Source organism: Zingiber officinale, chromosome 1B (genome assembly GCF_018446385.1).
Source record: "Zingiber officinale cultivar Zhangliang chromosome 1B, Zo_v1.1, whole genome shotgun sequence".
Taxonomy (NCBI): domain Eukaryota; kingdom Viridiplantae; phylum Streptophyta; class Magnoliopsida; order Zingiberales; family Zingiberaceae; genus Zingiber; species Zingiber officinale.
Genome location: NC_055986.1, coordinates 7,721,968 through 7,743,296, shown reverse-complemented (window position 1 = coordinate 7,743,296; position 21,329 = coordinate 7,721,968). Strand labels below are relative to the sequence as shown.

At 43.9% G+C, this 21,329-nt stretch overlaps 3 protein-coding genes across 3 annotated transcripts; 2 read left to right on the top strand and 1 right to left on the bottom strand.

The window, feature by feature from the left end:
* Positions 1 to 94: 94 nt before the first annotated feature.
* Positions 95 to 1,030, top strand: LOC122034679. Its single transcript, XM_042594344.1, has 3 exons — positions 95 to 219; positions 340 to 552; positions 639 to 1,030. Exons 1-3 carry the CDS (start codon positions 214 to 216, stop codon positions 861 to 863), a joined length of 444 nt encoding a protein of 147 aa, XP_042450278.1. The 5' UTR covers positions 95 to 213; the 3' UTR covers positions 864 to 1,030.
* An 11,727-nt stretch (positions 1,031 to 12,757) lies between these two features.
* Positions 12,758 to 13,575, top strand: LOC122048689 (induced stolen tip protein TUB8-like). The gene is made up of 2 exons (XM_042610226.1): positions 12,758 to 12,918; positions 12,993 to 13,575. The coding sequence occupies exons 1-2, from the start codon at positions 12,904 to 12,906 to the stop codon at positions 13,380 to 13,382; spliced, it is 405 nt and encodes a 134-aa protein (XP_042466160.1). The 5' UTR covers positions 12,758 to 12,903; the 3' UTR covers positions 13,383 to 13,575.
* Positions 13,576 to 14,024: 449 nt separating this feature from the next.
* Positions 14,025 to 19,538, bottom strand: LOC122048679 (probable xyloglucan glycosyltransferase 6). The gene is made up of 5 exons (XM_042610217.1): positions 18,700 to 19,538; positions 16,078 to 16,386; positions 15,468 to 15,758; positions 15,259 to 15,372; positions 14,025 to 15,175 (listed from the first exon to the last, which is right to left on the bottom strand). Exons 1-5 carry the CDS (start codon positions 19,426 to 19,428, stop codon positions 14,540 to 14,542), a joined length of 2,079 nt encoding a protein of 692 aa, XP_042466151.1. The 5' UTR covers positions 19,429 to 19,538; the 3' UTR covers positions 14,025 to 14,539.
* Between the last annotated feature and the right edge of the window lie 1,791 nt (positions 19,539 to 21,329).

The window sequence follows — 21,329 nt, the reverse complement described above, 5'->3', positions numbered from 1 at the left end:
AATTCCTAAATTTAAGTGCCTTGACTTTAGGACATCCAAAAACAATAGAAAAACCTTAAGATGAACCCTTCTTTGCGCTGACTGTTGAGATGGAGACAGTTTAAGCTCCATAACAATAATTTATGGTTTAAAATTTAGAAAAAAAAAACAATTCTCTATAAAACGCCTGTCAGGCCTCAGATCGCATTTCCATCTGCCAGTTTCTGTCTGCCGATGGAGGTATGTGAAAATGGCTACAGAGGCAGAGAGACTGCACCGCTAGCTCGGCCTGAGCAGCTGAGGCAATATAATTGTTCATAGTCGTCGTCGTCTTTAAAATCTTCTGGTAATTAATTGCAGGACACCATGAATAGGCGCCACCACTACATTCCGGCCTTCGGCAACTGGGACTACTCCAGCGATCTCCCCATCACGCAATACTTCGAATCGGCGATGCAGGCCGGTTTGGTCAGAGGCCACGTCCATGGCGAAGAACCCTCTTATGACGATCTCTTCAGAGCTTCTCACAGCATGAAGCGGCGGCAGCAGCAGGAGGCTCCCTGGACCAGAAAGGTGCTACTGATCCATATAGATCGTAATAACTTGCTTTCCAGATCTTAATTGTTCTCACAATTGACTTTGACTTAAACAACGTTAAGGCGAAGAGAGGAGACCAGAAGCAGCAGCAGCAGGTGCAGCAGAGAGAGCAAGAGAGGAAACAGGGGAAGGTTTATGATGCTGTGGCAGCACAAGCAAGGCCCAGAAGAGCTCCAATGGCAGTGGATGAGGATTTGTACAAAATCCCTCCTGAGCTCCTCCACAATAAGCCTAGAAGGGCGAAGAGCTTGTGGTCTGGTTGCCTGAGACTAAACTGCATTGCATGATCAGTCGATATTGCATGCACCTCTGTTATGTATGTTTGTTTAATTTGCTTTGGCTCTTCTATCTTCTTCCATCGATATGTAAAATCAAGTAAAAGAAAGATGGTGCATGTGCTTAGCTTGTTCGTCGCATGAATTACAGCAATATAATACAGACTCTTAAATTTCCAGATGACCACCATTTTTAGCCAGGCCAGTGCTTGCTCCCGCGTGTTTCTTTATGATCGGAGTTGAAAAGTTCCTAAAGCAGGGGAAGGGTGTCCTTTGACTGAAGGACATGGAGTCGCTGTTGTTGACTTGTGAAAGAAAGGGCACTGGAGATGTTGGAGAAGAATACTAATTTGCCGTAAAGAGTCGTTTGAGTGCTTCCAAAAGTCCACGGATCTTCAGTGTCATCAGTCCCTTCGCACTTCCTTTCGTGCTACATCTTCTAAAACTCTGAGCCTGATCATCGATCTGCGCTAGAAGTCGAGTGTTTAATTGACTGCAGAGAGCAGGTACCATGCACTAATGAAGCACTCGACTGAGGACACATCGAAAATATAGTAGCACTGTTCGACCCATCGTCGACATTAATATCCATGCATATGCAGTTTCCACACCTTCAAACCCTTACTGTGCATTTCTTTAATTTTCTGAAGGTCTCTTCGTAGGGAGAGCCGGAGAGGAAGTTGAGATAAACAAGAGAGATCGAGCAGTTGCTGTTTGGTCGCTCGCTCCCGATCCCATGCAGGTACGTGAGTCCAGTTCGCGCCTCCCCATGCACGTGCATCCATGTGTGGGTGATTGCTTCACGTCGACGGCGTGGGGAAGGGGCGCGGCGCAAGTGAAGGCCCGCAGCCACCGCCGTATCTACCGCTGGATCGGCGGATCCGTAGGGACTTAAATTGACTGTCATTGGTTAATGATTGTCTTAATCAGCGTGTTTCTATATGATCCTATTAAGTAGAAAGATGAAAAGTTAGTAATGTGGTGGCTTTGTTGATCGGGTATAGACCTTGCTCCGTTCTACGAAATAAGTAATGATACTTAAGTAATGTCAATGTCAAGTCAGGGAAGGAGTTTGGTCCTTTGATGTTCAAGTTAGTAACAGGAAGTGTAGAAGGAATAAGGAGCAACAGTAACGTAGGCGTAAACAGTGAATAACGCGTACCTCCGTTGATGATGGACCCCCTTTATATAGAGTCCTGATGGACGACGTACACGTTTCTCGAGACATGAGTATGTTCTTCAATACATCCTATAAAAGAACATGTCAGAAAAATACCTCTGACACTATACATTAACAGGGCATACATATTCCTTATAAGACAGTAGAAATTTTCGTCGTACGATCCGTCTGTCGACCATGTCTAATGTCAACAACACTATCTCTCAAAAGGATGTCAAGAGATACTGCAGTGGTCCCGTTGATTGACCGAGCGGGATAGTCATTCGGCCGGGACTCCGCTCCATCCTTGATCAGGTCCCATTACTTGGCCGGGTGGGGTAGCCACTCAGCGGGGACCCTTCATTCTATCGACCTCAGTTACTCTTCCGTATGATGACTATGTAGTAATATGTCTTCCTCCGTTCAGACAAATTATCCGGTCTTTTTTGACATCCTGTTGTTTCGTATTGAGCGTCGACTATCTTACGTATCATCTCAAATTAAGCGGATGGTCGGCTCGGACATGCCTCCCACCAATCGGATCTTGACTGTCTCAATCGGCCATTATAAGTTTTCTTCGTTTGACCCTTTGATCTTTTTATTTTGTCTTCTATCGTGACAATTGACCCGTATCAAAAGGACCTACTTCTATCGCCGCATTAGAATCTAATTAATTTCGTGTTAATTGCTGTAGTTGTTGATCTGTCTCGAACCGAATAATGTGGATGAGAATTTTGACCTTTTTTTTTTTTGGTTTGTTTTGGTTATAAAAATAAAACTAAACTGATCGGCATGCACTACTGTGTTTTTACGAATCTGCCTGTGAATTTATGACTCGTACTAATATATTCTACCGCGTCAGAATTAATTGTTCCAGATCACTCTTCGATCCGGTGGATCGGAGGTCGCCCCCTTCATTTATTACGTTACTACTGTTTCAAATTCTGTAGTACGAATTCACTATTTTGGAGACCATGAAGTTCTATCTTCCCCCATCTGAAAGCACACAGTAGCAACTGTAACAACGCAATCAAAGTATATATTCTATTTCAGTTCATATTCCACATCTTTATATATAGTTCTATCTTATCAAACTTAATTTTCGGCAAATTAGTCAATTAGTGAAATGTTAGAAATGTCTAAATTACTTATCTTAGTTTCAAATTATTAAATTAATTAGGTATCCAATTACCTCTCCAAATCAATTAATATAGTGTAGAATCGATTAGGATAAGATTCATTAGAATAATAATATCTTGAATCGGTTGTAACAATCGATTAAAAGTTTACTATTTTCAATATATTATATCTACTTAATATTTAAAATTATGAATATATAATTAAAAGAATCATACAAACACCTACAACTTAATTTTATGTCATTTCTAACTCTTTAAGTCCATCAGCGATTTTGATCGAAATTGATTGATAGATCTAGAAAACTTCAAATAATATGGAATCAGGTCTTATATGTTCGTCTCGTTATTCTGATTATATTTATGTTCTCAAATATAAATTTAATATAATATATTGAGAACATCAAACCTTTTATCATAGAAATCATTTTAATCATTTTTCTTTTTTTTTAATAGCAATCTATTAAAATTATCCTTCATTGTCACATAAACATTTCAAATAGATTCATTATCACATAAACATTTCAAATAGATTAATATACTATATTGATATTTAAAAAATTATTATTAGATCGAGCTCGGAATGATATGAAATTAAATCTTATGTGTTAATCTAGTTCTCTTGATTATATAAATATCTTAAAATATCATTTCCATATACAATATTGAATGTAGAAATTTTTTAACACAAATATGTTTTAAAAAAATTATTCATGTTAAAAAATTCATTACTCTAAATATGGTATATCAAATTAATACTTAAAAATATATATATAATCAAAAGAACTAAACGAGTCATATAATTTTATTTCATATCATTCTGATTTCTCTATAGCTAGGTCCATCAATGATTTTAGCTAAAATTGGTTGACGGGCTTAGTGAACTCGGAATGATATGAAACTAGGTCCTATATATTTATCCATTTTTCATGATTATATCTTTGCTTTTAAATATCAATTCAATACATCGTATTGAGAGCAACCAATTTTTTATCATAGGAGATTTTTTAATCATTTAAAAAAAAAAAATTTGATGACTATTGATCCTGTCCGAACCAGAAGTCAGCAGACGCTGGGCACGTGACGCTCCAAGGCTCGCTGATGTAGGTCTCCAACTAGTGTCGAGATGCTCCGGCTATCCTGCACAGAAGTCGAGCCGGGATTCCCTGCCGACCCTCCGACGCTCAAGTCGGTAAATCACGATGAACAAGGTGGCTCAGTCTCGGTACATACCCCTTTTTTTCATCGATGAAACGAGATTCTTTATATAGAGTCGTGAAAGGTTTGGGCACGGCCGTATCGGTGCATAAGTGTCCCGTCCTATCCTAGGTATGCGGTCGCGTAAAGCTTACCTCCTTTCCTAGGTGCAGGTTGTCAAAGTTTACCGCCCATATCGCTGATCAAAGCATGCCCTCGATGGGACAGATCCCCGTCACAAGATTTGGAGCATGACACACACGTGAAACCTACGGGTTGTCGGAGAAAGAAATCCTCCGGCCATTTCCTTTGCTCCAAACTTGTAGTCCGAGCGGAAAGATACCTAAACATCCGACCGGACATCCGCAGTGGTTTACTTGTGCTTTGTGGAGACTAACAAACAGGGTGCTTTATGACCGTGATCGGTCAAAGGTCAGCTCGGTCCATGACCTTTTAAGCGAGCGTCGGAACCCGATTTGACAGGTGCCTACCAACTATGAGTGCAAACCGCCGGACCTTTCCGGTACTCGATTCCATCGGCCGGCCGGCATCCGGTCGGACCGGCCCTCTATGGTCACCCTTCCGGTTGGACCACACTCTCCCCGGGTGGGCGGCTGTTCCGGTGACTGCCACTTGGCGTTGACTTTGCAAAAAGGGGCGCTTACTACCGGATCACTTGCCTTCCCTTCAAGTCTAGTCGAAGGAGGCGCATAGTCCGACTGACTGGACTGTGAGTCTAGCCGAACGGCTCTTCCATGCTAATCTTCTCCGCCCGGTCAGCGGCAGAGGTATCCTTGAATGATTGATTCATTCTTCGCCGGATCTCCTTGCGTTCTGCGCCAATCTTCGACATCAATGTCGATCATACCTTCATTAAATGCTCCGAATGATTGACTGCCACGTGGAGCAATGCCATCAGAGTACGGAGGCGGTTGCATGATATTTTGATGTGACCGAAGCAATTCGAAATAAACGGCTAGATGTATGCATTGATTCCCGTGACCTGGATCCGACGGTGGAGGCCGACCGGCCCTCACCCTATAGATTCTTCGTTTCCTTCTCGCCTTCACACGCCTCCGTTACCTCTACTGTTGCTCTCTGCGCTGTGGAGCTCCGGCGATCTTGTTGCTGCCTTCTGACGCTCTCCGGCGCCTTTCCTCGATTCATCTCCCCTCAGTAAGGTTTTAGATCTCTCCTCCTTCCTTTCCGGTATCTATTCCGTATTTCTTCCCCTAGCTCGAGTCTTTGAAATTCCATTCCTTCGTCTTTGGAACTTCCTTTTTGATTTCTTCTGCCCCGATCATGGCCAGTTCTTCTCATCCCGAAGAACAATCCTTAGGCCCATGGTATACTACCACGCGATCTCGCTTAGAACAATGATTTGATTTTAGGGGATATTTAATGAATTGCCTTTAAAAGATTGCCCTGATGATCTGGTTTTAGCAGTTTCGTCAGATGGCATATTCTTGGAAGGTCTCCGGTTCCCGTCCATCCTTTTATAGAGCAGTCCATATGCCACTAATCATGGCTAGATTTGTAAAACACCTCCTTTATATTGTTCAAGATTCCAAAATGGACTTTACTTCTTTTATCATTATCAAGGCGAGCCGGCACCTTTATGTTCCAAGCTCGGCCGGTTTGGTCTTCTTCAATAAACTACCCACTTCCAATAAACATTGGAAGGACTATTATTTCTACCTCCGCATGCCCAGTCAGCCAAACTTTCCGACCCAGTGGCAAGTCGGTCTACCTCCTCCTCCCGAACTCAAGAAATTCAAGACCCGACCGGACTATCTTCACGCCGCAAATGTACTAGCGGTCTACGACTTGACATCAACAAGCTTCTTCACGAGGGAGTGATGTACATTTTGGGTTGAGTCTTATACGACCCCACTTCCGAGGCTTCGGTAAGAACTTTGCTTTGGCACTTGCTTTAATTGCTAATCGATTTCTTTTCTTCTTTTCATGCGGACATCGTCATGGACTCCGTGATGGCCGTTCTAAAGAGGAAATCACTGGGCCAGAAGACAAAAAGAATGGGTATTGACGGTCGGTTCTCACGAAAAGCGAGGCAGTGAATCGGCCGCCTCGAGGCCTCTCAACACGGCATGGAGCGGCGCTACCTCCAGGGAACCAACGGCCCCGAGGAAGGGTCCGCTCGAGGAGGATCAGGCACGCAAAAAAGAGACAGTGGAGACCACCCGGCTACCTCCGCGTCCAACCTCCGCCGCGGCGAAGGGAAGGCGGCGGTGCAGACCATTTCATCGGCCGACGACGCGGTTGATACGAGTCGAGGCCACTCGTCGACACTCTTCCCCGCCTGGTTTCCCAACGTTCGACCATCCATTCGCGGTCTTCTGCGCCAGCTTCTGATCCCTTCCGACACGGTGTCGAGTTACTCTTCATCTTCCGATCAAGAGTTCTTTTGTTGGGCGGACCGGTGTGCCGGCGAAAATACTGAAAGGGCCCCTCGAGATGTGGGCGCCGCTGCCGTACAGTGATCCCCTCTACTTGCCATAGCTGCAAGCGCTGCTAGGTAAGTTCTTCGTTTTTTTTGTTTTACCTAAAATATTTCCGCTCGGCTTCTAACAAGCTGCGACTTCTCGTTGGAGGTGGGGAAGAGATAGCAGATTCAACCGTCTCGCATACGGCGACGAGGAGATAAGGCAATGTAGCGGTGGTCCAGCGGCTCCCAGGACCTTCCTACTCCGAAAAAGAGTCAAGAAAACTCAAACTCGCTGCTGAGCGAGAAAAGAAACAATTGATCGGGCCCACGCCCGAGTCGGCGCGAGGTCAAGTCGCTGACACAAAGATAACTCGGCCACCACTCGAAGAACACTGACCATCTCCGATCTGGAGAGAAAAGCGTGAGGCCGGCCGAGTTGAAGATAAGCCAATGAGGCTCGATCGGCGGGCCGGTAGGTCGGCACGGAGAAGATTGAACGTCCGAATGAGGCCCACAAGCTCCCAGGCAACCTTCAAGGAATACCAGGATGCCGAGCCGAGCCGAGTCGCCGCTCTCCGACAAAGTTACATCCGATCGCCCGAGTTCTCGGAGAAAATTTGCAGCGGATGTACTCGGCTTTCGACCGGCAATTACGGCCACTATGACCTATCTGAAGTCGAAGGGCCTTCTTCCGGAGTCCACTAATATTCCAGCCGGCGATCAAGTGGAGCTCTGAGCAACATTCGAGGGCGACTACATCGAGTAATTTTTGTAATTTCGCCACTCTACTGAACATGCACCTTTTTGTACTTAGGCCACTCGACCTAAGGTTCTAATTTTAATGAAATGCTTTCCTTCCGTGTACCCTATCTTTTGCCCTGTTCCCTGGCTAACACTTGCACGGTCCGCTCGTCTTCTATCACATCATACCTTGGGCATTCGAGGTGCATTCTTCCGAATGAAGTGTTTCCCAGCTCTTCGTCGGCGAATATCAATAAATTTTGCTTCAAACCAGAGTCGCTCGCTAAACCCGATCCAGAACCTTTATACCTAGAAGTCCGATCGGCAAATAACCCGGTCTGAATCGTGGGGAATACGAATAATCGCGGTGTCGACGATATTGGCTTCAGTTGTTATAGATCTGCGGCTCGTCTCTTGATTTTTAACGGCCGGGTGCTGCGTCGTGGCGGATATTGTTATGGCGGTCGGTAGCGGCTCCTGATCTTTAGCCGGGCTGTTCGGTTTCACTTTCGGAGGGTTTATAGGCGCGGCTCGTCTCTTGATTTTAACGGCCGGTGCTCGTGTGGCGGATATTATTATGGCGGTCGGTAGCGACTCTTCCCATCTTCTTGGCCGGAGCTGCGTGTTATTCCTTCGGAGGGTTTTATAGCCTGGCCGTGACTTTTAACAGACTGAGTAGCGGATGATTATTATACGCTCGTGTGGTTTATCCGGTGCTCTCGATTCTTATCGACGAGCGTTGTAACGGTATTCGGAGCCGTAGCCTTGTGACGGTCTCGAGGGTTTATAGACCGGGCTGCTCTGAGCGCTTGGCTCGTCCTTGATTTTTGATACGGTGCTCGTCAGTCGATCTTTGCAGCGAGCGCGGTTTTCGGATATTATAGCTTCGTGGTCTCTATGGCAGCGCGGCTCCGGACGGCGAGCTCTTCCGCGGAGGGTTTATACGCCAGGTCTCTTCGATTTTTTGCGCTTCGATCTTGATTATTTTAAGCGGTGGCGGCTCGATCTTTGCGGCGGTCGCGGTTTCGTCGCGATACGGCGGTGCTCGTGCTCGGAGGGTTTATAGACGGGTCCTGACTTCCTCGATCTTTAACGTTACGTCGGTCCTTTCTGAGGGTTTATGAGACGCGACCGTTCTTGATTTTAACGGTGCGGTCGTCGGTCGCTTGCCTGATATTATATACGGCGCTTCCTCCTTGACTTCTTTGACGCGGACGGGGCTCGCTCGCGGTTTTTCCGCTGAGGGGTTTATATGCAAGCCTGCGCTCTTGATTTTTTACCCACGGACGGTTTCGGATATTTATGATATTATTATAGCCTTCGTCGCTGCGTTCCTCCGCTCGCCTTTTGCCGCGTCGATCGTGGTCGGCCTCGTCGTCGGCTCGTGTAGGACGCCTGCTTTCGGGCTAGTGTGCTCTTTAGAATTCCCTAGGCCTGGTGCGCGCTTCGCCGTAACGAAATCCGCGGTATGTCTATAAGGTTTATAGACCTCTGTCTTCGGAGGGTGTATGCGCCTTCGGTCGCGTAGGACACGAGCGCGTCTCTTCGATATCCCTTGATAGGGTTAGCGGTGCACGGTCCATGCGGTCGGCGTTGATTTTACACAGCACCGTTCCTTGATTTTGCCGATATTTATATTGTTTCCTGTAGTGATAACATATAGGGGTAGAGCCGGTGGACGGTGCCGGATACCCGTTTCGCCGGTATTCTCCGCTAACGAGCACGAGTTGCTCGCGCGGATATTAATATCTTGATTTTTAACGGTATAACGAGACTAGCTTTTTCCTCGGAGGCGGCGGACGGGGTCGATCCGCGGAGGGTTTTGACGTCTCGCGCATCGCTAAGCCATCGCTCCTGTCTAGCGGTAGCCGTGAGGGATAGCGGCTCTGCGACCGTATTTAACGTGGGCGTGGTTATTAGACGAGTAGGAGCCGGTTATAATGGTCTCTTGTGTGCGTTGCCTTGATATTATATAGGCGTAGCGGTCGGCGCTAGCGGATTATTTAATAACGCTCGGTGCCGCCGATATTATCTCTGATCTGCCGTTTCGTAGACTCTGCCCTATATTTTTGGCTCTCGATCTTTTCGGTAGCTTTCGTATTAGCCGGTAACGACGGAGAGCGCGTAGTATTCGTTATATATCGGCCCATGCCCGTACGTAGCTCGTCTAAAATGCCGTCTCTTTGCGGTGTGCTTGTCGTTTATAGGCCGCTTTACAAATTCGTGCGCTCTGAGCTCGTCTCTCCTAAACTCGGACGGCGGAGAACATAAGCCACTACTGACCGATCACACACACATATGTCATAGATCTGGAGATTGCTCTCTTGCTTCCTCCGCATTAAGCGACCAAAAGAATATAGTATATAAAATTCAACAATTTTAGCACCCGTCCAAACAAATGTACGGGGCATCATTTCTTGCTGCTTCCAGCTTTCCATCTTCATGCTTCTGCTGGTTGGATCCCTCTTGAATCCGGCCGGTTGATCCTCGGCCGCCACCGGCTTGCTGGGCCGGCGCTCGCCTAACTCCCTTTGCTTGCTCTGCTTTTCTAGGTTGCATGATTCTCTGCGAGCCGCTCAGTTCTAGAGTTCATCAGCGCCTCCCCGCATGGAGCTTGAGCTAGAGTCTGGGAGTTCGGGTCCAATTCCTCGGATCGGTTGCGTTCCCCGTTGCGTGCTGAGTATCTCGCGCGTCCCGTTCGCCGTCACGTGCACCGGGTCCGGCGGTACGCGTAACTTGATCTCACCTACGGCTAGGATCACGCACGCGGCCGGCATTCGGAGGGATTCAGTCACCGCCGCTGGCGCATGTAGGTCCAACGTCCATTATCTCCGATTAGTCGAGGTGGCGAAGTCACACGAGATTCTTTTTACGGATTATCAGCACTAGTCAGCGGACATCACATGGTGAGACTCGTCAGCATGCAAGTCGAGTCATCATATCGCGCGATGACCCGACGCTATATCCTTTCTTCCCATGCTTAAACGTGCACGAGAAAGTTTACCATAAGTGTCCGAAAAGCCCTAAAATCTCAAAGCGCCATAACCACTTACCCGTCCTTTCCAGTTAGACGAGCATCCCCACTGACCGTAAAGTTTACCGCCCTATCGCTACCTAAAGCGCCTCAATCCCCTGTCCGCCAAGAAGCAACACACACAGACGGAAACATCGCAGTGTTGTGCAGAAACTCGCCATTTTGCAACTTGTAGTCCGGACGGGGTCCGGTTGGTTACTTGTGCCTTTGTGACATCGGTCAAGCGAGGTCTTTATGACCTTTGCAGCAAAATTATTTGACGTGCTTTTTAAGCAGAAAGCGTCGGCGTCGATTGTGGGTGCTGACACGCGACACACGGCAAACCCACAGTACTTCCAGTGACATGGCCGTACCACCTCGGACCTGACACGCTTCTTGGACAGTCCTTCCTATCCCTCCGTGGGCCGCTACGACGGCTTCTAAGAGAAGGGGGGGCCCGCTCTTACTACCGGATCAACTATATTTAACGATCGATTAAAATTAATATTCATTATCACATAAACATTTCAAATCCATTGCTATACTACATCAATCAATCGATTTGACGAAGAATAAAAATAAAATTGAGTAGGTGATTTAATAATTTTAAAATTATAAAATATATGATTTGAATATTTCGAGAACTTTACTATCTTCTGCGGAAAAAACAATGAATTGAGGGTGAAAATTAAAGTTCAAATTTTGCAGGCCGAGTTCATGGGCTTCTGTTAGATCTCAACCTTCACCAAATCGAAGTCCTTACTCTCCACTCATCTTCATCTTTTTTTTTTTCATTCTCAACCTCAATATTCTGGCCGTCCTTTTCCCATCAGTGCGAGCTCGAAGGCAGGCAGGTAGGCACAGTGGCCCTGCCCATTAATTTCATTCCAAATCACTAAACAACGGACGCAACTGAGAAAAGGACTCGAAGGAACATGGGCATGGCCGATGAGATGATTCACTAGTAGTGCACATAATTGATCTCGCTCCTTGTCATCGCTCATACATTAAAGTCATGGACACGTTAAGAGGAGTGATGATGGACGGCACGTGTGTCTTCCGTAGGAGCCTTTGTGTCGGCTAAAGTGGTGATGACCGCCAACTAGATCGATAAAAGAAGGATGGATCATCAAGGCACATCTTCTCGTATGCATCTAATTATATCAATAATGGCCTATATAAACATATACAATCTAAGCTTTACCATCTTTGAATAAGTTTTTCAGAGTAAAATTGTAAATGAATCAAACGTTAATCAATTAAATGAACTTTTAAATTGAACAAATAAATTTATATTCAAATTTAACTCGTTTATAAGCTCGAAAACATTCATCATGATGAATGGTCCAGTCTATGCCACTTGTAATTATTAATTGACATGTCACGATAGATCTGACTGGATGAGATTCTTGATAGTTAGCCTTTCGGTGGGATGATCAAATCAAAGCGCTACTCCTTTCCTCTTCGATCGGCGTGGAGTGCCAACAATGAAAATAAAAAAATAATTTTTATATTCTTAATCAATCGGGCTTGGCTTTACTCGATCGAGATTTGTAAGTTAACGATGTGAACTTGAGATTTGTGTGGAAATAAATAATAATTAACGAATTAAATTGAATAAAAGTTTGGGAATTGGAGTTGGAATTGAGTTCGATGAGTATGGTTTGTCGTGAGGCGTGACCGGATGTGCCTGTCCGTTTCCATTGCGATCGCATGTCACGTCGCATCCGCGGAATTATTGAGGTGGCTGACTCATGTGATTAAGTTAAATAAGCTTTTACTGCACCAATGAACATTCAGATTAACAACTAAATTAAATAACTATTTTAATGTGGGCCGAGTCATTCTGAAGTCCGTGGCACGTCGGCTCAGAGCGGGCCCCAACTAAGCGGCGCGGGGGCCCCGGCTCAGCCACAGCGTCAGCGTCGACTCATCCTCGCATGGTCGAGGGCCCACCTCCCACCGCCCATACCCGGCCTCTCCCCCCACCCTCCCTCCTGCGGGACCCGCTCTCTTCGTTCTTTTAATGAACAAATTTACGGATCGATCCGTGTCCGACTGAGATCGCGCAGATCGAGGCAATCTATGCGACGGATGAAGGAAATTATGCGAACAGGTAGAAAGGTACGTGCATGCGCGATAGTGGTGGCAGCATGGATCGAGTAGACTAATTTACTGGACTCGTCCAGCCAATAGCATACACGTGGCTTGCTGCTGCCTGTCAAGATTCTCATGGCCGTGAGGGGTTTCACCTCTATAAATACCCTCTCGCCCCAACTCCCAACCGTTCAACTAGCTCTTGTGCTTCACTCTCCTTCTCCGCCTTCTTCTTCTTCTCCTTTAGTTTTTCACCACCTTCCATGGCTTCTGTCGAGGTCAGTTCACTGTGGTGTTCCGAATTTCATTTGAATTGTGGTTGTTAATTGCGCTAGGATCGTGCATGTTGCAGGTTGAATCAGCTCCGGCAGTGGAGGCTCCGACCGAGGCCCCGCCCGCCACCGTGGAGGTGGAATCAGAGCCAGCGTCGGCGCCAGAGGAGGTAGCTGCCGAGGTCGAAGCTGCCGCGCCGGCGGCGGAGGAGGAAGACAAAGAGGAAGCTCCAGCTGCCGCGGTTACAGAGGATGCACTGCCGGCAGCCGACGTAGCAGCAGCAGCTGAGGCTGAGCCCGAGGAGGAGAAGGTGGAAGAGGAGCCAGCTGCGGAGCCCGCGGCCGAACCGGCAGCGGCTGAGCCGGATGAAGAGGCGAAGCCGCAGGCCGAGCCAGAGGCCCCTGCTCCGGAAGCTGAAGAGGCAACCGAAGCTCCGGCAGAGGAGGCGGCTCCTCCGGCCACAGTGTGATAGAGGACAAGGAGGACCGTCGTGTGGTTGGTCAAATTCGTCAGCGATGATGTTTTGCATGCTTATGAGATATGGAGGTTTGATTATCAATAAGCGTGGAGTCATAATTAATAGCGGTTTGTCGTAATAATGTCTGTTATTCGTTGGGCCTGTTCTTGTGTGAGATTTAAATAATTGAGATTTTGTTTCTTAATCACTTGTTCGTGGTTTAAGAGTTAATGGTTTAGCATTTAATAAAACATGAGAAAGCAGAACATAAATTGCCATGTTAGACGTGAAGGGAAATTGATTTGAGATTGACGTAACATAATCATAGGGCTCCTCTAGATTTCATATGAATTATAATGATACCTCTAGAATTATTTATCTTAACGTCGTCTCTTAATAAACTTTAGTTATGACATTTTATACTCGACTCAAATTCGATAAAATTGATAAAAGAAATTATTTTAATTTAATGTTTTTTAAAGATCTTATATCAAATTTCATACTCGACTCAAAAAAACAAAAAAAAAAACACAGCATGGCAAGAAAAATTGTGGAGAAAAGAGACTGTTGTTCGACGAAAACGACAACAAACTACTTGAATCACATACGACCATGGAAATCTCGTTCATAAGACGAAAATGTTTGCATGAGAAATGGAATATTAAACAAGAATAAAAGTAATTGCAAACTCTTAATTCTTCAAGTTTAAAGCAACCAATTACTGCTATACCTCAATACATTCTAGTTTGCTATTGTCCTGTGTCATATGAGTACATATAAGTCATTTCCAAATAAAATACAAAAACCATATTGAGAAAAAAAAATGAAAATGAAATGAGAACTCCATATCTGTATCTGAATCATAATAACAGACAAGGAAATGGAGAGAAGAAAAAAAAAAGACTAATAAATAATATACTGGGAATTGTACAACCTTCCTGACCAAGCACAGGAGCCACTCTGATCCAGTTGTGACTTGAGCAGGGCTTTTGAGTGAAGTATACAACGTGAGCTTTGAAAGAATGAATCGGTACCATTGTGGACACCTCTTCGTAGTAAAGAGATGCTCCACCAGTCAGCGACCTCAATGGAGGCATTGCATTTGTTACGTAAGCCGGGCGGCTGTGGATGACAAGTTGATTGTCTGGAAGCAAGTGAGACAACATGGATTAGCTTACCTGCTCCCCGATGAGATCTAGCCCAACGGCAAGGAAACTGATTCCTTGGAACAATAAGAAATAGAAATGAATCCCCTGTGCAGACAATAGGCTTCTCACAGAGGCAGTCAACAAAATAATAGCAAGAGCAAGCTCCTTCCGATATATACGATTCATCTTGGCTTTTTGTGCCTTATTGGTCAAGTCCAATTTATTTAACTCAGCGAGACCAGACTCCGAGGATGCTCTGTGAATATTACTTTCAACACTTTGCTCAGGATCGTTCTTAGCATACGCAACCAAATTGGCCTCGGATGACCTCCCCAATTTCTTAGTTACGATCCACTCATATGAACTTCCAAATTTGAAAAGTCCAGATATCATGGCATTAAATTTGGTGACGGACATTGTATTTTCAAAAAGAAGGTATGGTACTATAAATGGGAATGATCGTGGCGCTGGAAGTATGCTGATAACAGACATTATACCAGGGACATAACAGACAACCCAAGCAGACAAATGAGCTTCTGGAAGGAACATGGTCAATGGAAGTATGATACAGAACAGTGTAAATGAGTAAAATGGCAGGATCAGCTTCCTCAACAAGAAGAAAAGGAAAATCAAATTAGCCTTCTTAAAGAAACTAACCTGTTATATTAAGAGAAACATCAGTTCAAAATCCATATAAAGGTTTTTAATGAAAAATTAGTGATAGATACAGGAAGCCTAACCTTCGCAAGAACTATGTCAGAAAAGCACAAGCGAAAGAGCTGCATTGGACCTGAATGCCACCTGTGTTGCTGTTTCTTATAAGCCTCGTAGGATTCTGGCAGTTCACAGAGACACTGTAAAGATTTGAAGGAAATATATTGTCAAAATGTCAGTAAGGACATGTACAGGGTAAACTATGAATTAAGAAAAAGGTAAACTTGCAAGGAACCTTGACATCATTGAGAAAAATAAATTTCCAACCACAAAGGTGAGCACGGACAGCAATATCCATGTCTTCGACAGTGGTTCTCTCCAGCCAACCACCAGATTCTTCCAGAGCTTTTATTCTCCATACTCCAGCAGTTCCATTGAAGCCAAAGAAATTGAGAAATATACCATTGACTTGTTGTTCAACCTCAAAATGGAAAGATAGATTTACGTTCTGTAGTCTTGTGAGCAGATTTTCATCCTTGTTAACAAAGGCCCATCTAGCTTGCACGAGTGCCACATCAGCATTCCCCTACACAGTATACAAACATCCAACATTAATGCTATATCATTTGTAGTCTTGTGTATGAAGTTCTTCAACTGAGTTTGAGATACCAGATAATATTTCTTCTGTCCGAAAATTATTCAAACACTTAAAGTAACTTAATTTTTGCAAGTGTGGACAAGGAAAATCAGATTTTCGCAACATTAAGGAAAAGCATGATGAATAATGTTCCCTTTAATAGCAGGAATCCAGGTTAAATAATGTATTTCACTTCTCAAAATTGATAATTGTACAGTTTAAGCAGAACCTTTTTTTTGTTAGTGGAGATGAAGAACAGAAGAGATACCTTAAAATGGGGAATTGTCTTTTTTAAGAAATCCGGTGCCGGCTGAAAATCTGCATCAAATATTGCGACAAATTCATAATCCTTCACATAATCACAACTCATAGCTGATTTTAAGTTCCCAGCTTTATAGCCTGTGCGAATAAGCCGATGCCGATAAATGATATACACTCCTTTCTGTTGCCATTTTTGCACTTCACTGTTTATAAGGTGCTGCACTTCCACATCGTCAGAGTCATCTAATATTTGAACAAGCATTCTCTCCCTAGGCCAGTCCTGGGCACAGACTGCTGCAATTGATTGTTGGTAAACCTGTTTCAGGATTGAATTAAATCTAAAAGAATTAAAGTATAACATTCTGAAATTAAAAGAAACATATATTTACTAAAAAATATAGAATAATTCTAACAAGAGTAATCCTAGCAAAAGAATTGGACAATAAATAGAAACTCATGTTATTTTCAGAATTAGGTTTAATTGAGTAAATCATACAAGTACAAGAGAAAGAATTAAAGTCTAAAACCACTGTTTCCATAGAGTTCCTAATATCATTAAACTAAATATCACATTGTATTTACCGTGAAGTATAAACTACTCTTGTCATATTATGATTAAACATACTTCAAAGGAGCATGTATCATAAACCTTGAGTAACAACATTCTAAGATTGCAAGAGCAAATAATACCTACTAAAAAAGGTCTCAGAAAGGACACGTGGTAAAGAGTAAATGTAACAGTGACGATTAGGAAATAATACACCAGAAAAGAAGTCACAAAAAGGGAATATGGTAAAGAGTATGTTTGAATTTAGATGATATGCTTCTTGATTAGATGAATTTAAGTGAGTTATCGTATATTATTGGTTAAATAATTTTGCACAGGTTGAATCATGTGATAAGACATGATCTGACTGGTGTTACAAGGTTAGGTAGGTTATGGCATTTTGAAGTAATAAATTTGTTGTGTTTAATAAAATTGGTCATGGTTCATATGGCATGCAAGCCATTATGGTCAGCTGATCTGACACTAATTAAACAAAGCAAAATTTGCTACAATAAAAAATAAAACAAAACACAAGTTTGACTTACCTATTATCCAGATGCAGATAACACAACGAGTCAAATCAACCCCTATAGCTGATGCAAGGATGCTACTATTTAGGCGAATAAATGGACTAAATCCACATCAAGCATTTCTTTGTCCAGTACATCTGAAGTATGGATCTTCTTTATACATTTCTTTATCTAGTGCTGATTAAGCTATGTACCTAATTATAACTCAATCCTGCAATCTTTTAAAGGCCTTAAAGAGGATTACTTGGAAAGTTTCAAGATAACCAGATATATTATTGAATAGCATTGTGAGTATTAAATATCCACCTTTATAGAGAGATTCATTAGGTTGTCTTTGCCTTCAGTGCATCATATGCACAAGACAAGTACCACTGGTTTGCGCCATGCTTCTATCTGTCTCCTTAATTTCATGAAGTATCTTTCTCAAATGTGCAAAAAGATAGTAACTTTCCATTCCGTTATGACAGAAGCAATAGTTGCAAGCTAAGATTATGATTGCAAAGACATCCTCGTGTATCATAGCTTTATAAAAGTTGTTGACAGTATACTAGCTACAACTGTTCTGTCAACGTCATAATTTTCAATGTAAACTAAACCATATGTTCACTATAACGTAGTCTAATAATAAATCTTTTCTTTTAGCCTAAGGAGACAGAATGATCACAATTCCACAAGCTCCTTGACCTTTCGCTAATCCATTCTTTCTTATTAATTATCTCTTCATCAATATATCTTCTTATTTAATAATAAATTTTAGATAACTAACATTTTACAAAAAATTTATGTATATCCATCTTAACTATTCCATCAATTCTTTTTTTATTACTAAAACTACATTGTATATACTCTTTTTTTTTCTACTTATCCTAAAATGCTTTGAATTTAATCCAATTACCTCTCATTGATTAACATAATAACTACAATAACATATACAACCAAATTGATAAAAAAAAACTAAAATACATGAAGGACAACCTAAAGCAAAGGTTGCAGAAAGGCTCCATGAGCAAAAACAACGGAAATAGGAAGAAGAAATGGCCGAATTTGGTCCCATCTCCCCTTTCTCTCTATTCCTTCCCAACACCAAGTAATCAATCTTATACCTTTCTCACATCCTTCCACTCTCCACTCCTTCCCTTCCTTTTTCTCCCCATTTCTCATTGAACATAATCACGGCATAATGGATCGAGTTTCTTGCTCTTCTCTCCTCCTTCTAATACTGAATTCTATGTTTTATACCGTAGCTAAACCATCTAATTTCACTCCGCAAGCATCTTGATAAAAAATAATTAAGTAAATTTAAAATATTTTTCAGTAGGGAGAAGCAATTTAAATGCACTTTGCAGAAATAATTTCCCTTGCTCGATGATTGGTTGAATTATTCTTCAGCAAAACAATAATATGAATGGTTCTCATCTTGCTAAAGGAAGGCTAAGTTGAACTTATACCCAATACTCAGGATAGAATGTTCTTGACAACAAATTGCAGAAAGGAAATGAAATATCAATATACAATAAGAGCAGCAGGAGCGAGAGAAACTATATAAGCTTACCTCCCGTTCATTGCACATTGGGATCTGAAGCAAAACCTTTGGATACTCATCAACATCTATCGCATTGCCCCCATCCAATTCTCGCTGATTTCCATAATCGACCTGTGCGACGGGCTTCAAACCTCGGAGTTTAATGTAGAAGCACCCGAGCGTCAATACTACCCGATCCACCGATTGAATAAGAAATAGCACAGTGCATATGTTAGCCAACGTTTGGACTGGAGGAGCGAGATACGTGACCCTGATCATGAGCCAGTTAGCATAAATGAACTCAAGAGCCTCGGCTGAGGCATAGGACGGGGGGCTGAAGTGCCAGCCCTTGAAATAAGCAGCGAGCTCGAGGACGAGAAGGAGGATTGCAACGACGAGGAAGGCACGGATGAGGCGGTAGAGTCGGGAAGCGGGGGCGGTTCTGGAGTTGGATGTGTAGATCCGGCGGCCGGCGGTGCGGAGGAGGACTACGAGACGGGAGGGAAGGGAGGCGAGGAGGGAGGCAGAGCTGTGGAGGCGGAGGAGGAGGAGCCATGACAACTGACGCGGGCTACGACCTCGGGACTTGCCGGCGGCGGCGGGAGTGGTAGGCGTACCTACCTCGACGGCGACGGAGTCTGAGGCGTCGTCCCCCGCCGTCGAAGGCTGAGGGGTGGAGGGGGAGAGAAGGCCCTGAGCCTTGAGCCGCTCCTTGTTCCACCATTCTTGGAATTCGTAGTTGGGAGGCCGAGGAGGCATCGAAGCGACGAGATCTCTCCCGCTCGCTCGCTCTCTCTCTTCCCCTCTGCTTTCGCTGTCTTCCTCGATCTAATTGGGGGCGACAGCGCGGAGGGCCAAAACAGGAATCAAAATTCAATTTTATTTCACGAGAGGACAACCGAATTTAGAGGGTGTCAAAACTCAGTGCAATCCTCATTTCACCTTCCGTCGACCATCAAGCTACCTACGTGGGCCCTGCAAATATGGCCCACGGGTTGCTCGATTTCTATTCGTTCGTTTTTGCTGTTGGTTATCATAATGGATGCGGAATCCGATTCACGGGATGGCTAAGGGTTACGTGGCGGAGTAGGACAGACGAAAGCACAGCACTCAAAATGGTGGTCCCGATCACCGACGGTGGCTGGCAGCGTGCTGTTACGCAAGGTAATTGGTGTGCCATAAATAATTCTACAAAACCATAATTAACTAATCGTGTGTGATGATCAATTAAATAAAAACAATATGATTTCACTATAACAAAAAAGACGAAGAAGTACAAGAATATAATTTCGCTATGGATCAAAACAAAAGAATAGCTTCACTAATATATTATTCATAAATTATTTTAATTTATTACTTTTAAAGGATAAATGGAAACATTATTGATATGATGATAAAGGGGGAAGTCTCATCCTGCTGTCATGATAGAGGTCAAAGTTAAGACGGTCAAACACTCCTATACCACTGGTCGATCGGGGAGCACGCTTGCCCGATCAGAATAATGAAGACCTGATCTAATATCATAATAGCTCGGCGAGGTTCCGAGCTTCCGACGCTCGAGAAAGACTATCTGCAAGGGCACACCGAGCGACTTCCGCGCTCGGTGATAACCATGATTTTACTACATTATTTTGATTCATAATGCATATTTGTAATGATCTATTCATATCTTAATCTCATATTTACATCATATTTCATAATTACATGTGATCTTGGACATAATTACAAATTAGTAAATTATTATGGTATTTGATGTTAATATTCGATTATTATTTTGTAGGCATCAAAGGGGTCATGGACCCGATCAGATCAGACCACACTTGGGATCAAATTTAGGGCTAAAAGAGGCGATCAAGCTTTGGATCGATTTGGACCATCCATTGAAGATCAGAGAGATCTAAGCCATTCGTTGAGAATCTAGTCCATCCGACATAATGAGGAGCAGATCTCGTCCGTTGATGAAGATCCAGAGGTTTTGTTCCAGATCTGAGTTCATCTAGCCGTTGATCAAGCCACGAGCAATCTGGACCGTTCGATCAGATTGGGAGAGGTTTAAAACCCGCGAGAAGCTATAGTGCACTGGGGCTCGACTTCGCAATTTCTTCTACAGTAGCTTCTTCTTCTTCGCAGCGACGGCTGAGTTCCCATTCCACCTTCAGATCCGAGAGCTTACCTTCTTCATCCCCGGCGATCATTGAGCTGCTGGCGTTCATCGTCCGAGGTCAGATCGCGGCGGAGGGCGTTTCCCCAGTCCTTGAGTTCGATTTTGATTCCCGTTCACGATCTAGGCAGAGGGTGTTTCCCCAAGATCTACGATCTCCATTAGCCAATGAAGCTCGAAGGGCGTTCCCAGAAGCATCCGATTTCAATCCGACTTCATTTCATCTGCTGCATTCAAACCAATTTGATCAATTGACCGGATGAAGCAAATTCCAGAATAGAGCTACTAATCTTCGTGCGATGTGAGTGCCAGTCGATTCGTGAGCCCGAAGGGCGTTTCCCAGAGGTTGTGATTGAAAGGTTGCACTAGTTGGAAGCTTGATTCATCGCCAGTGGTTACCCGAAGGGCGTTCTCAGAGGTGACTCTGTTTTTCTGACAGAATGAAGAGGATCGGATCCGGATTTGGGTTGTGGAATGCTTAGGGTTTATGTTTTCTTTT